We start from the raw sequence: 16,502 nt of genomic DNA, 5'->3' as shown, positions 1-16,502 counted from the left end.
GATATGGTGGAAATACTGTTAACAAGTGCGCGAACAGAATAACCGTCCTTAAAAATATATATATATTAAGGAAATATCGCCCTGGTGATAAATCATCGCTACGGACATTGAAAGTAATTACAATTTACTTGGATAAAGACTGTGAAACTAGTGCTCATATAGTGGCCACTATTCCTTCTCTTAACTTGAATATGAAGGGAGGACTCTTGAGTTTGACGGATACTTTACCATTACAAGATGGCGACCGTGTTTCTTACGTAGAAGAAACCGGCTACTTAATGAATATGGCGCCTGACCAGTACGCCAGTAGCAGACCCGATTACCAGAGTGAGCGTACTCGCTCGATTTGATAGGTAAGCAGTATTTATAGTATGCGCGTTTCACGTAAGCTAGGATTAAACTATTCATAGTCTTACATAGTAAGGAGAACATATCTCTCTATTTCTTTTGTCCGTAGCAAGGATTATGTTTACGTTACTACATACACGTATGACGGCCATTGGATATTGAACTACGATACTTTATGAACTCAAGCTTTTGTCGTTATTAGAGAGAAAGATATTAGGTGAGTGATACGACAAGTGTGGTTATTTATGTGTTTCCCCATGTTAAAATTAAGGGACATGCTTTGAAATACCTATAATTAATATATTGCAGGATACAACCTACGTAAGGTGTTTATATTGGGACTTGGATATTTCATGGATTTAAATGAGTGAAGACTTTCTATAATCTTTCTTTTGAGTGAGTATACAACTAATGATGTAGAACTTATGACTCTGTGGCTGATGCCAGACTAAGGATGGGTTTGTCTTGTTTCAGAGCGCAGCTTTTGGTTATATGCACGGAAATTACATAAACAAAGAAAAAATCTCTTTGAACTGGTAAATGTATTTATTTAATCTATCTCTGACAGGCTTGGGACTTTGGGTTCCCTCCTGTTTTTTCTGACACCAGGGTATGCACCATGTCCTTTTCCTTTCTTTACACACACTGGTTAAAATAATTTAAACATTTTTCTTTTTAAATGAGGTATTGGGACTATTTTTTGTACATAGGTGGTGACTCTTTTCGGTAATCTTAAATGAGAAGACTGAATGTACAGCGTTATGAGTTATGAACAGTATTTTAAATGTTATCTTCTTGGCTTTCAGCCCTGAAGAAGTCGAATGGCATGATACCAATGCCAGACGAAACACGTGTTGGCTGTGCCCCCTTTTCTCTTCGATTGATGGAAGATAACCAATAAATAAATTGGATTGACGCTGCAAAACAAGAGACTTACAGTGGTGTGATAATTGAAGAGACTTTTTTCGCATGGAAGATTAGGATTGACGTAGTAGGATTACAACGTGCCTTGGTGTTATACTTAAAGTGCTTTTCCCCGCATGGGACTTTGGGACAATTGTGTTTGATACATTTAATAATTGGATTATATACACTGTGTTGCTCAGCGAGGAAATATCTTTAAAGGATCTTTAGAGAAGCTGCTCTGTCTTGGTGGAGCGTTGAGGGCACTCTGTCTCAAGGAAAGCCCTTTCATCTTCCTCCATCGGTGACCACTGTGGTAACGGATGCCTCTACCCTAGGGTGGGGTGCTAATCTGGGGGATCTGAAAATCAAGGGTCTTTGGTCTCCAGTGGAAAGAATGCTTCATATGAATCTTCTAGAATTACAGGTGATACGTTTGGTGCTCAAGGCCTTTCTCCCTTCCCTTCGTGGTCTGTCGGTTCAAGTCCTGATGGACAACACTGCCGCAATGTAAATGAAAATTGATACTTGTATAGCGCACTACTCACCCGCAAGGGTCTCAAGGCGCTTGTACGAATACCACTGTGGAACCCATCCTGGCTTTCCCTGTGAGGTGTCCACTCCCGGGCACCCCCAAGGTGGAGGCCAGGCATCCTTAGCGTTGTGGGGGCCGTTGTGGAGATTAAGCAAGCTATTGCCCAGAGTTGCAGAGTGGGACTCCATGATTGGAATAGGCACAGAGGCGAGAATTATCAGGTCCGTGGAATTTTTGAGCCCAAGACCCGCCGAGGCTGGGAATTAAACCCTGGTCCCGGGCTAGACCTCTGCATCAGGGTCTGCCGCTCTGACCATTGAGCCACACTTCTCCACAATGTGGTACGTCAACAAGCAGGGAGGAGTAGGGTCGCACCATCTCTGCAGAGAGGCATTGCAGCTTTGGCCCTGGGTTCAGGACCCTCGGATTTGCTTGATGGCAAATCATCTGGCCGGGGGAGCTGAACGTGCATGTGGACAATCTCAGTCGACAGTTCTCCGCCGACCACGAGTGGAGGCTTCATCCGGAGGTAGTTTGACGCATCTTCCAGAAGTGGGGGACACCTCGGGTGGACCGCTTGAGAACGTGCACTGCCCGTCATTCTGCAGTCCCCAGTTTCTGATCCAGGGGGCATTGGGGGACGCGTTTCTGTTGAGTTGGAGCTCACAACTCCTTTACGCGTTTCCACCCATACCCTTGATTCTTCGGGTTCTGAGGAAGATTTGCCAAGACCGGGCCCAAGTTATTTTGATCGCCCCGGATTGGCCAAGAAGGGTGAGGTACACGGACCTTCTTCACCTCTTGTCTCATCCTCTGCTCCATCTCCCTCTCAGGGTAGACCTCCTCTCGCAGTCGGAGGGGCAGGTTCTACACTCCCACCTCCAGAGCCTGCACCTTCATGGCTGGAGATTGAACGGGGCAACATAAATTCTTTCTCTCTCCCACCTGACGTGGTGCGTGTTATATTATCTGCCAGACGAGACTCCACCAAGTTTATTTACTCGTACAGGTGGTCAAGATTTGTCAAATGGTGTGGAGAGAGGTCTATTGATCCCTTAAATGCTCATCTTTCGGATTTTCTTTGTTTTTCGCTGCATTTGGCCCAGCAGGGTTGTGCTCTGGCTACTGTTAAAGGTTATTTGTCGGCTTTATCTGCATCTCTTTGTTTGCCTGATCAGCCGTCTCTTTTTAAATCTCTGATTGTTTTATGGGCCTTACTAATATGTTTCTGCCCACTCCTTTCATTATGCCCTGGTGGGATTTAAATCTAGTTTTAACTTTCTTAATGGGTTCCCCCTTTGAACCCTTACATAGTTGTCCTTTGAGACTACTGTCCTTCAAAACGGTCTTCCTTGTGGCTATCACCTTGGCCAGGAGGGTGAGTGAGCTTCAAGCTTTGAGTTCTAAGCCTCCGTTCCTGAGCATTCATGCTGAAAAGATGGTTCTCAGCACCAGGGCTGCTTTTCTACATAATGTGGTAACTCCCTACTGGGGCTGTCCACTACCCTTCCTACTTTCTATCCCCCCCTCACCCTTCCAAGGAGGAGTAGAGGCTTCACCGCTTGAATCCTAAGAGGGCGGTAAGTTTTTATCTGGATAGAACGAAGGACTTTCGACTGGATGATCAGCTCTTTGTGAGCTACATTGGATGCATGAATGGCAAGGCGGTGCAGAAGCGCACTCTATCCAGGTGGATCATCTTGTGCATCAAGATCTGCTATGCTCTGGCTGGTAAGGAGCCTCCTGAAGGCATTAGAGCTCATTCCACTAGGGCTAAATTATCTACTTCTGCCTTGTCCAGAGGTGTTACTGTGTTGGACATCTGTAAGGCCGCAACTTGGGCCTCACTCCACACTTTAGCGAAGCAGTACTGCTTAGATTCCGAGGTGAGTAGGGAGGGCCATTTTGTGTGCTCTGGTTTACAAGATTTTTTGGTATAGAAGGGTGGACACCCTCCTCCGGGGATTGGACTGCTGTGGGATTCTATTCATAAGGTGAGGAATCCACAGGCAGATGTATCCATCAGACGAACAAGTTACTTACCTTCGGTAACACTTTTACTGGTGGATACAGTATCTGCCTGTGGATTTCTCACTGACCCATCCGCCTCCCGGTTGCCACCCTTTTATACTTTAAAAGAGGTATTGATTAATATGGTTGTTTCATATTGTCATATTGTATTGCCTCTGTTTGCCTTTGTGTAGACATATAAGAAATGCTTGCTTTCATTTGCTTTCCTATTTCACTTTACACTGTGTGTATTTGTGTGAATACTGTGTACTATGTATGCATTGTGTCTATGGTCGGTCCGCCCGTTCACCTCGGAGGCATGGGAAAAATGGGTGGAACTGACATCATCACGCCGACGTTGTCCTTGTATGGCTCCGGTGACGTCATGAGGAGCCGCGTGCAGAGCCAAGGCATTGTGACGACCTCGTCGGCATGGAGAGCTAGGAAAAAGTTTCTGCGGAATGCTTGCGCTGGGGATTTTCATAAGGTGAGGGATCCACAGGCAGATACTGTATCCACCAGAAAAAGCATTTTGCCCATGACACTGTTTTAGCTGGGCATCTTGGCCAAACTAAAACTTGGAGTAGGTTGGTTGCCCACTTCTACTGGCTAAGCATGCCCCAGAAAATGAAGGCGTTCTGCAACTCCTGTGTTACCTGTTAAGGCAGTGGCAAGAAAGTAGAAAACCAAAGGCCCCCTAATTCCACTACCAGTGGTTGCGGTTACCTTTGAGAGTGTGGGGTCAACACTGTTGACCCCTTATTACCCTCAAACAGCTTCAGGCTACAGGTTTATTGTTCTGGTAGTGGATCACGCCACCAAGTATCCTGAGGCTATTCCCCTTAGGACTGTCACTGCTTCTGCAGTTGTTAGGGCCCCTTTAATTATTTTTACTACAGTGGATTTCCCTAAAGAGGTGGTTTCAGACAGAGGTGGTAACTTCAATTTATACTTACCTGAAAGCAATGTGGACTGTGTTTGGGGTGACTTACAAGGTCATCACTCCATATCACCCACAAACAAATGGCCTTGTTGAAAGGGTTAACAAGTCCATAAAAGGTAATACTTCCTGAAAAGCTGAGAAGGAGGTGGCATGTCTTGTTATCATGCCTGTGTTTTACCTACAGAGTGGTGCCACAGAAAGGAGTGGGCTTTACTCCCTTTGAGCTTTTGTTTGGCCATCCTGTTGGAGGTCCTCTATGTCTCGTGAGGGAATGCTGGAAGAAGCCCTCAAAGAGCCAAAGTTTGACATAGTGGACTATGTGCTTGGCCTATGTTCAAGGATGGCTGAGTACTTGGAAAAAGCAAACCACTACCTGAGGCAAGCCAAGTGCTCCAGAAGCAATGGGCTGATCAAAAGGCTGCACTGGTTGAGTTTCAGCCAGGGCACACAGTATGGGTGTTGGAGTCTGTGGCCCTCAAGGACAAATGGAGTGGACCCTACCCTATCTATGAAAGAAAAGGGGAGGTCACCGACTTAGTGGGCCTTGGTACTTCCAGGAGCCCCAGAGGGTCATCCATGTGAATCACCTTAAACCCTTGTATGACAGGGCTGACGTGACCATGGTCACTGACATTGATCAGGAAAAAGTGAGTAAACCTCTCCCTGACCTCCTCTCTACCAACCCTAAAGATGGGGCTGTTGAGGGAGTTGTCTTGTCAGGACACCCTTACTGCCAAACAGCAAAATGACTGCAGGCAAGTCATGGGGCAGTATACTGAGCTCTTGTTCCTAATCCCTGGTCAGAAAACCAGGTACACATGATGTGGACACTAGGAACAGCCTTCCCATCGAAAACAACATTTACAGGCAGTCTAACCAAGTTAGGGAACACATCAGAGCTTAAGTCAGCAAGATGCTGGAGTTAGGGGTGATTGAACCCTGAAAGAGTCCCTGCGCCAGCCTAGTGATCTTAGTCCCCAAACCTCATTCCAAGTAAGATAAACCGGAGCTGAGGTTTTGTGTGGAGTACAGGGGTCTCAATGCAGCCACAAAGGCTGATGCTCACCCTATTCCAAAAGCAGATGTGCTGATTGACAGGTTGAGTGCTGCAAGGTTTCTCAGTACCTTTAACTTAACATCAGGGTACTGGCAAATCGGTCGCTCCCCAGGAGCCAAAGAATGCCCCTATAACCTTCCAGAGGAAGGTGAACAAAGTCCTGGCTGCGCTTGAGTATTTAAGTGCAGCATATCTTGATGATATTGCTATTCATAGCTCCACTTAGCAGGATCACTGATCCACCTTGGAAATGTACTTGAGCAGGTCTCACTATCAAGGCCAGCAAGTGCCAGATAGGACAAGGATCAGTTGTATACTTGGGCCACCTTGTAGGCGGAGGCCAAGTTCAACCTTTACAGCCCGAGATCCAGACTGTTCTCAACTGGGAGATCCCAACAACCCAGACTCAAGTCATGGCATTCCTTGACATGACTGGGTACTACATAAGGTTTGTGAAGGGGTATGGTACTATTGTGGTACCCACCACAGAATCGACCTCCAAGAAGCAGCCAAAGAAATTAACTGGACAGTGAGCTGTCAAAAGACTTTTGACACCCTAAAAGTAGCAATGAGCTCTGCACCAATTCTAAAAGCTCCAGATTATTCTAAGCAGTTCATTGTGCAGACTGATGACTCTGAGGATGGGATAGGAGCAGTCCTATCCCAGATCAATGATGATGGCCAGGACAAGCCTGTTGTTTTTATTAGCAGGAGGTTACTTCCCAGAGAACAGCCTTGGAGTTCCATAGAGAGGGAAACCTTTGCTGTTGTCTGGTCCCTGAAGAAGCCGACACCATATATCTTTGGTTCTCACTTCCTTGTTGAAACTGACAACAGGCCTCTCAAGTGGTTAATGCAAATGAAAAGTGAAAAACCCAAGCTGTTAAGGTGGTCCATCACCCTACAGGGATTGGAATTTGCCGTGGAACACAGGCCTGAGACTGATCATGCCATTGCTGATAGCCTTTCCAGGTTCTTCCAATTAGACAATGAGGAGTGTCTTGGGAAAGGTTACTCTCATCCTCTTTTGTTTGAGGTGGTTGTGTAGGAATGTGCTTCTTTTTGACATTGCCACCTCCACTTTTTGTCCACTGGTATTAATGCTTTTTGATGGAAGTGTGCTAGATCCCGCTTTACCAGGCCCCGGTGCCAGTGCTCTTTACCTAAAACAAGACAAATGTTAAATGTAACCCAATTGTCAAGGACATTAGCATACCTGTAAGTCTTTGGTTAATAGTATCCCCTGTACCTAGGGCATGGGTATTAAAATGCTGCAGCATGAATCATACAACCCTAATCGACCCACACATGAACTGCATGCAGGCCTCCTTTGCAGGATGTGGGAAATGGTGCACACCATTCTCAAAACACAACAGTACCCACTCCCTGTGTGCAGGTTCAAAGTACACTACATGTTCTGTATGAAAGTCACCTCTACAGCAGGCCTTCAGAGGCACCAAAGGCAGGGTGCATTACATTACATGTGAGGGCACATCTGAATGAGAAGATATGTCTATGTGATGCCTAATTCCATTACTGGTCATAGCAAGTGATCAGGAAGCCCATTTAAAGGTATGTACTAGGCACTGGTCATTACGAGTTACCCAGCTGCAGTGTTTGGTAGCAAACACCTTGTCTTAATAAATCCATGCTGATGCCAGTATCTGATTTATGAAGGTATGCACATAGAGGGCACCTTAAAGTTGCCCCCTGTAACCCTTCTAGCCACGTAGTGTGTTGCTGACTGGTACCTTCCAATCTGACATCACAGAGGAGTTTCTGACCCCCCTTCCCCACCAGGGAGAACCTGAACTCTCAGAGGTCAGAAAGAATAACAGTTTTTTTGTATTCCATTTGCAGGATAGTTACACCCCTAAGGTGGGCTACCTGAAGTGGACAGCTGAAGAAGTTTATCACCATCTTTTTTTTGGTAAAAATAGAGATGTCTGGGTCAGGGATATGACCACTCCCCACAGTAAGTGGTCATCTAGGGGGTGTAGTCATCCCAGTGGTAGGTAGTCCATTGGCTACTACCATATACTCCCCTAAAACGCCCCTAATTTGAGTATTTAGGGATCCTCCCGACAGCAGAGTGACAGATTCGACTGCCTGGGAACAGAAGATGAACAAAGAGCTAACACCGTGAGAACTAAGGACCTGCACCGAATTTGGTGCCAAACCCTGCCTGGCTGCTGGTACCTCGACAGTAGCAAAGACACAACTCGTCTTGCAGCTGTGCATCCTCCCCAACACTTGGAGGACTGTCCAACACATTGCCAACCATCTAGTATCTCCCTTGAAATGGAGGAGCCATCCTCCTGCATCTGCAGGCACTGACCGCACTACCCCGTGTTATTGGCCATCGGGCCCACTGAAGGGGCAGCATGACAGGAGGAGGCCTTCGTGGCTCTAGAATGTCAGCTCCGTCTCTCCAATGAGTTTTGAGACCCTACAATACCCTCCAGGAGCCCCCCTGCCCTGATACCCTGAGTGTTGAGGCACTTGCACCAGCCAAAGCTTGTTTTCCATTCAGCCTGACACCACTGCGTTGGAAGCCTTCAAGCACGACGAGGTACTTCAGGTCCGATGAGATCCCTGACTAGAGTGGCCCTGCTGTCTTGTTTTCCTTCCCTCTGCAAGACCGACCAATGACTGTGAGAGCCTTAAATGCAAGCAGCCAGCCAGCTAAGCACCAGTGCACCCGAGCCCCACAGTCCGAATTCACCACTCCTGACTGCGAACCCTTGACCGAGGGGTCCTCACAACTTGAACCCCCTTTGGGTTCTCCCAAACTTGTCCCCAAGTCCCCCTTTGCAACCTCTTTGTTTCCGGTACTATTGACCGGTGTAGTGCTAGAGGCTGCCATCCCGACCAACACCTCTGCACCCTGACACCGCAGGGAAGGTAAACTCAAACTGCTGGTAGTACTTTGGACCATGACCCTTTAGCACTTCAAGTCCAAAAGGGCACTTCTGAACTTCGACTGCAAATATTGTTTTGCTACCTGTTTTTTTCCTCCCGTAGGTTAACATTACAGCGTTCGAGAATCATACCTCAAAAACTGTTATTCAAGTATTTTTGCTATTTCTTTGTAAAATCGATATCTCCAAAACTAAAAAAGTTATTCTAAAGATCTTGTTATCTAAAATTATATAAAAATCCAGGCAATTTTTATAAAAAGGTCTCAGAGCCTTCAAGTGTAAGAACCATTAATTGACTGTGTGTGTACAACAAATGCTTAACACTCCTTAACAATAAGCCTAAGCTGCTGGACCACACTACCACAAATAGAGCACTTGGGATTATTAAAGTAAGACCTGTAGACCAATTAGTATCATCTGGACATTTGTGTACCTTTAAATCGGCACTACTACATAAAAAGCCAGCTTCCTATATAGACAAAGGGTGTTCCTCATAGAAGAAGGAACCAATGCTTGAAGTGATGTGGACCATTGCCCTATGTGAACCATTGCCCTATGCTGTGTTCTATGGTGGACGGAAGCAAAATGTATATGACACTGCAGGAGACCAGTGGATGAAGAGGGCTGACAGAAACCCTCTCTAATTATGTATGCATAGCAGCAGACTTGTAAAGGATTTGTATGAAAAAACAAATTGTCTTGACAAATACCAGACTTGGGGCCAGATGTAGGTGGCTAAATACCGGTCGGTAACACCGAAATTCTGTAAATTACTGCGTTACCGACCATTATTTAGCCATGTGCAATCAGGTGAGTTCAAACCGACTTGCAAAATAAGGAATCGCTAAATAGCGATTCCTTATTTTGCTCTTGCATTTAAGGAATCGGAAATACCGATTACTTAAATGCAATGTACGTAGCACTAAAAGTAGTGCACTTCAGCCTTAAGGAATAGCTAATTACCACCAACTTCAAGTTGGTGGTAAGTAGCGATTTCCTTTAAAAAAGCACTTTTTTGATTTTTTAAATGTGCCATGTGGCACACATCCATGCCCTTAGGGCATGAATGTGCACCACATGTGCACACATGCACATTTCAGTGGTTCAACAGGGTGTCCTTTGGACACCCTGGCACCCTTGAAATACCTCCCGCTATGAGCGATTCGGTAATACCGAATCGCTAATAGTGAATCTGTTCCTATTCATTCCTATGGGCCTCCTAGCCCATAGGAAGGAATGGCTAGGTATTTCCTAATAACGAATCTCAATTACCAATTCGTTATTAAGGAATGTTAAGGAATCACTAATATTTTAGCGATTCCTACCTACATTCCATTTACCGAGTCCTTAATAGCGATTCGGTAAAAATCGCTATTAAGGACTCGTAAAATGGAAGTTACCTACATCTGGCCCTTAGTTGTGACTGGTAGGTGTAGTTTATATTTTACATGTAGTTCTTTTTTGCATTTTATTTTAACACATTTACTTATGTCTTGCAGCTATAATGCTTTGGATCCGGAAATATTCTTCCTTCACAATTCTGGCACTGTGGTTATTGGAACTGAAGCAACGACTGACAATGAAAATGCATTGCTTTTCCATAGCATTCAGCATTTACTGAAATCTGATGTCAAAAAAGGAGCCAAAAGTTTAAGAGGTAATGAGCTCACAAGTGCCTTAAAAACTGTTGAACAACAATAACACATTTTCCAATCAGACATGATAAAGAGACAGCTTTGTACTGAGAGTAATTAATTCATCATCATCAGATAAACTTTATTCAGCATATAGTGCCATAAAAATGCTTAAGAGAAATATAAATAACAGAATCACAATAAAATCTCATCTCATCTTGAGATCAACAAAGTAGTTTAAAGCTCCTATAAGTTACAACAATTTGTTAAAAAATGCCATCTCTTAACAATATGTACTGTATCAGACATCATAGTACCTAAATATCTGAAAGCAGTTAAGATGAATACCACCTCCCAATACTCAATACACTTCCAATACAATCAATAAACACAGTACATTTTTCAGTGGAGTCCATCTGCAGTGGGTATTGGAATCCCAACCTGTGTGACAAAAAATTCATAGGGCACAGAACTGGAAGAAGAAAATGAATACGAGCAGACTTTTACAATGAACAAAAGAACATGAAATGAATAATGGGTTGAACAGAATAATTGGCACAAGGACAGGGGGGAAGGTTGTCAGTCCATGTTCTTTGTTGGGGAAACGCAATGAAAAAATGTAATATGTTCAAACTGAACCTAGTGAGGCAAAATCTAAATTGACTTTTTTATAAGCTTGAATGCAGGGTTTAGTGAAAAATTTCATACAATCTAAAATAATGTTTTTCGTGAGGCCAAATGTCACTCGGTTGACATATCTTGACCCATAGCAAAAGAGGGGCAAGTACAAGAAAATCTTCAAGATAGGGCAATCCAAACCCTGAGTGACAAAAAAAAGGTGTCTGTAATCTTTTGAGGAAGCTTATTTTGTGTTTTCTGTAGATTAGCAGTACTACAGTGCCCCCACACTCCTGCCCCATAGTACAGTAAAGAAAGAAATTTTGATCTAAACAACGTCATCATTTCTTTTATGGGTTTGTGTCCCAGCGTTCAGGCAAAACGAAAAATCCCTTCAAACGCTCTAGAAAACGGTAGGACTCTCTGTGTCAGCAAAGGTGCCCATTTAAGTTTAGAATCATCGAAGGGAATACCCGAGTAGTTAACATTGTTAACCTTTAGGACAGGCAACCCTTTTATATAAAAAGTTCTTAATTTTGTACTTTTGGGCCCACAGGGTAAAATAAAAGACTTGCCCCCAGATTCATCAAAGTCATGTTTTGCGAGTCCTTAATAGCGAATTTTAAGGATTCGCTATTAAAGACTCGCAAAACGGGATGCATGTAGGAATCGCAATATTTTTGCGATTTCTACTGATTCCTTATTTGCAATTCGCTAATTGCTAATCGCAAATAAGGAATGGCTTTCCCATTCATTCCTTATTTGCGATTAGCAATTAGCGAATTGCAAATAAGGAAGCAATTTCAAGGGTGCCAGGGTGTCCAAAGGACACCCTGTTGCAGCCCTGAAATGGTAATTGTCACTGGTGTTGCGCACACACATGTCCCAAGGACATGTGTGTGTGTAACATACAACTTAGAAAAATGCACTAAAGTGCATATTTCTAAGTTTTTGCTATTTACCACGTAGTTAGACTTCGCGGTAAATAGCGGCCCCAGATTGCGAATTCGCAATCTTGGAATGGTTTATGCATTGCATTTAAGGAATCTTTTGCGATTCCTTAAATGCAATCGCAATTTGAGAACTTGCAATTATTTGCGAATTCTTAATTTGCGAGTACATGAACCCTTGATGCATCTCAAATGCCATTTTTGCGGGCGCAAACGGCCGAATTTTGCGATTCGCACCGTTTGAACTCGCAAAAATGGTTGATGCATCTACCTGTAGGATTCATTGGCTTTCAAATCCACAGCACTCACAAATTCTTTGAATCCATCCAGCAACTGTTGGAACCATTAGTAATCCTAGTTAAGAGTACCACAAGTATTTAATTTTAAACCGTATTGTTAAATTAAAAAGTATTTTTCAGCTCCATTTCTGGATCATTAATGAGAATATTTTCCTTCAAGGCTTTTGTCATTTTTTAGCTCGACGTGGATGGCGCTGGCTAATTCTATGCTGAAATACTTTGCCTCGAAATGGCAAAGGAATTTTCTACCTCAATATGGATGGCACTATGCTTAAAAACTCTGACATTTGAGGTTAGTGGTTTTAGTGTGACGTGGTGTTGTAGATTGTTCCATATAAAGGAGCTGCTCGCCACCTAAAACCTGGAAACTACCTAGAATTCCCTACTTACTTTTCTGCATAATTTATGCATAACTCAGCCTGTGGCATTCGCCACTGAGTAGTTATTGTTAGGTGTGTGTTTCCATAGGAAAATACATTTTTGTTTCTCTACTAACTTAGACCCTATTTGACAAATCTTCACAAACCATTCTAGAAAGAGGTCTCAGCCACTCAGCTCCTTCCTGAAAAGTTTAAGGGTGATCCATCAAGCAGGGGCTGAGAAAAAGGGGGGTGTCCCATAGAACACATTCCCCTTTCATTTTTCCATAGGAAAATTGAACAGCGATACTACAAAACCGCTGAACAGATTTACACCAAATATTCAAAAAGCTAGATCTTGTTCCAGAAAGTGTGCTTTTTGTGATTTGAGCAATGAATGCTCCCAAAACTTTGTCTATATCACCCCGCGGGGATCTGCAAACCCAACGGATCTCAAGCTGAGATCTGAGTGGCTGCCAACACGTCAACAACAATGCAGCGGTAGCCATCTTAGGATTCGATACTCCGTCCTGAGACCTAGATAAAAGGTTACCAAAATATAAGAGGGCCTTAGGCCATAGGGACCCACCCCCACCCCTAGTGGGCCAAAATTTTTATCTTTTTCTGCGAATTCCCAGAGGTTCTGTAAATCTATGGGAAAATTTGAACTAGAACCACAAGCTCCTGTGCGGCAAAAATAAAAAGACTGCAGGGTTGGGCACAATATAATATTTAGGGAAGGGGCCTCTGAGAGTGCCCGGGTATCCCATCTCTGGGGCTGCATCTTTACAAACAAGCATTTGCAATGCAATAGGTATCGCTTTTGCAAAAGTTTAAGCTATTGGCATTGTAAATGACAATGCCTTTTATTTATGTTTTAAAAGTCAACACATAAATAAAAGGAATTGTCATTTACAATGCCAATAGCTCAAACTCCCGTAAATGCAAGATCTATTGCATTGCAAATGCTTGTTGATTATAGCATATTACCTGGAGGACAGGCCCTTTTGATGTTCTTCTTCCTTTACCTCAATGGCTATGCTTGCATGCGCTGCCAAGGCGAGACCTAAAAATGGGGGTGACCAGGCAAAAGAAACATATTCTCACGCCAATATTCAAGCGATTGACAGTATCCTAGGAGATATAGAATAGTCAATGGAGGCAAACACCCGAAAAGGAAAACAAATGTAGCAGGGACAAGATCTTGACCTACCAGGTGCAGAGTGCAGGGGGACTGAATAAGCCTACAAGCATAGTAAAGTCGTGCTCAGTATCCGAAGTATGAGAAGTGACACTACGGAACCGGCAAGGAGGAAGCCTCGGAGTAGGGAGGCAAAGCAAACAATCACAGGGTATAGGCAAGTGACAGGTATAAGGAAGGCTGGGAAACCAAGAGAGCTATAAAGAGGGAAAAACAGGATGTTATCAGACCTACAAATATGAACAAATATTGTCAAAATGCGCCATACAGTATTTATAGCATGTGTGCTATTTTTTATTTCGTTATTTGGAAATAACCGTAAAATGATAATAATGAGGTTGTAGTTTGAAGCTTGCAGTCTACATCATTATGTATGACAAAAAAGAGCCACGAGAGGAATTCGGATTGCTTTGGTCAGTCAGAATGTAGCTGGAGGGGTTAAACAGTGCTCGAAGCAGCCTGAAGTAAATTATAGGTTTTTTTTTCTGTAAGTGCCACCTGTTTAGGAGATCAGTCAAACGCTGTGAGGAATCTCGAGAGCTACACTAGTCGGAGCCTCTGTAAATCGGCAGACGGTTAACCATGTTTGCCTCACTCTACTTGATGCTTGTTTAGTAAAACTCACAGGTCATCCATCACTAGTGAATATTAAAGAACGAAGACAATTTTTTTCAATGGTCAAAACATCTTTTAAAAGACAACATAAAAGCCTCTCTGTGGTGTGGGTGCCATGCAGAAAGCAATCGGAAAGCAATCAGTATACATGTGCCAAGAAGAATATATGACCCGTGTACAAGTGCCATGCAGATTATCACATGCCTGGGTACAATGACAAATGTGACCTGTCACTGTCCACCCTAGTAGGGATGACACAAAATGTTTGATATGCTGTCTGAAACACCACGGAGCAGCCAAAGTAGCATCAAGGTAAGCATCGAACAAAACCACAAAGCAAACGTAATAAGCAGTGTCAGTAAATGCCACATTCGCCTCAGAACTGCCACTCCATCATCTGCCGGACACGGCTGCGCCCCTTTAGGTGCCAAATCCAGAAACGATTACAAAGGCAAAGGGGATGCCCGGCTGTCAATCGTGAACACACTAGGACAGGGTCCAACCAGGTCCAACCATTGTTCACTGTAACAAAACGGTGCCCTATTACAAACTGCCACACCCACCTTCCCACAGGCCCAAAAACACACAACGCCCAGTCAGTGACTAATCTTCCTCTCTGAACTAGGCAGGTTAAGTCCGACAGCTTAAGAGGAAGGAGGGCTTGATTGGACGAAGGCATGTACAGACCCCTCAGCCAATCATCTTTGGAATTGTGTGTTATGCAGTTACCGGAGTCCCTTTGCCGGCCCCGGAGGGACCTAATAGTATGGCTCTAATGCCTTGCCGCACAGAACCCTGAATCTGCTCCGTGGGGGACGCGTTGGGGGGCCATAGCGTGGCTTTCGGGAACAAGCAGAGGAAACAAGCAGCATGTGCTGCCCAACCCTCATGCACACCGGCTCCTTGCGCATGCACCGCTGCCATGTTTAGGTCAGGCAGCGATGCGCAAGACAAACAAAAAGTCTGAACAGTGCGAACTAAAACTGTAGTTGGTGGCCGCTGTTTCCAGACTACACGGAAGTCAGTTGGACATCAACAGCCACTAAAAACAAAGGAAAGAAATGCGAGAACAACACTAAGCCAATGGCAAGCAGCAGGAGAAACTACCGGCTGCTTGCCAACATATAGAGATTACTTAAGGCCTCACTGAGACGGCGCATGCCTCGCATGTGCTGCCAAGGCGAGACCTAACAAGGGGAAGAGGCATGCGGCCGCCCTTCCTGTGTCTGAAAAGGTGCTGGGGATCCATCCCCCAGGCCAGGCATCAATACCGAAGGGGAGGGGGCATTCAGCCCCACTCCCAGACCCTCTTAAGGCACCGGGCACCCCATCCCCTGGGGCCGGCTCACTGACTGGCTCCCTAGGTTCCCAATCCTTAGACACAGTAGTTTCCCTGCCCACAGGAGCGCAGCATTAAAAATTTTCCCGCCAATTGGGAGCATACATGTGTTTCCCTGCCCGCTTTTTTGCGAGCCTGGAAACTCAGATTGCTCTTTCCCAGTAGTAGCTAGAAAAAGCAACTGCTTCCATTAGGGGAGAGTAATTCTGGCTCCCACAGGTACCTGGATGGGTGCTGACAGGGAGCCGATAGGGCCTTGGGATCCCCCACATTCCCCAGCACAGAGTTTTGGTTGCCTTGGATGGGCACAGAGGCTCCCACCTTAAACCCCGGAGAATGTGGACCACAGGGCCACTATTGGCTCTCCTTAATTAACAAAAATAAATTGAAAAAAATACTTTAGTGGGTGGAGTTCATGAGGCTCTTAGTGGCCCAGGAAGAGCACTGGGCACCTATTGGAACTGGTCCTTTTGGTTGGCTGAGGTGGTATTCTAGCCAGGCAGAATCTACCACTCCTGTCAGGGGCAGGTGATTATGCACACTGTATAAGCTGCGCTCGCCCTTGGGTAGCTTGGCACTGAGCAGTCAGGTTTACCACAGAGGCAACGTGTAAAGCATGGCACAGCACTCACTCATGATAAATACATTTATCATCGTAATGTGATGTATGCGAAATACATTTGTATACAGCACACATAATAATCACAACATGGGCATCATGTATTTCTTGGGCATAAATCACACTTAAAATTATTACTCGCAGTACTAGG

The 16,502-nt window shown here is 44.6% G+C and overlaps 1 protein-coding gene across 5 annotated transcripts in view; it reads left to right on the top strand.

The window, feature by feature from the left end:
* CFAP54 (cilia and flagella associated protein 54) overlaps nucleotides 1–16,502 on the top strand; it is a 2,603,731-nt gene that overhangs the window by 1,171,936 nt on the left and 1,415,293 nt on the right. For all 5 annotated transcript variants that reach the window (XR_013608312.1, XR_013608313.1, XM_078677994.1 and 2 more), the window contains exon 35: nucleotides 10,217–10,374. Coding sequence is in view for 3 of the 5 variants with exons in the window: in XM_078677994.1 (XP_078534120.1) it covers nucleotides 10,217–10,374 (158 nt within the window). In the remaining 2 variants the exon portion in view is untranslated. The remainder of the gene's footprint in view (nucleotides 1–10,216; nucleotides 10,375–16,502) is intronic.

Source organism: Lissotriton helveticus, chromosome 1_1, assembly GCF_964261635.1.
Source record: "Lissotriton helveticus chromosome 1_1, aLisHel1.1, whole genome shotgun sequence".
Taxonomy (NCBI): domain Eukaryota; kingdom Metazoa; phylum Chordata; class Amphibia; order Caudata; family Salamandridae; genus Lissotriton; species Lissotriton helveticus.
The sequence above is the reverse complement of the archived record's forward strand: the minus strand, read 5'-3'. Positions and strand labels throughout refer to the sequence as shown.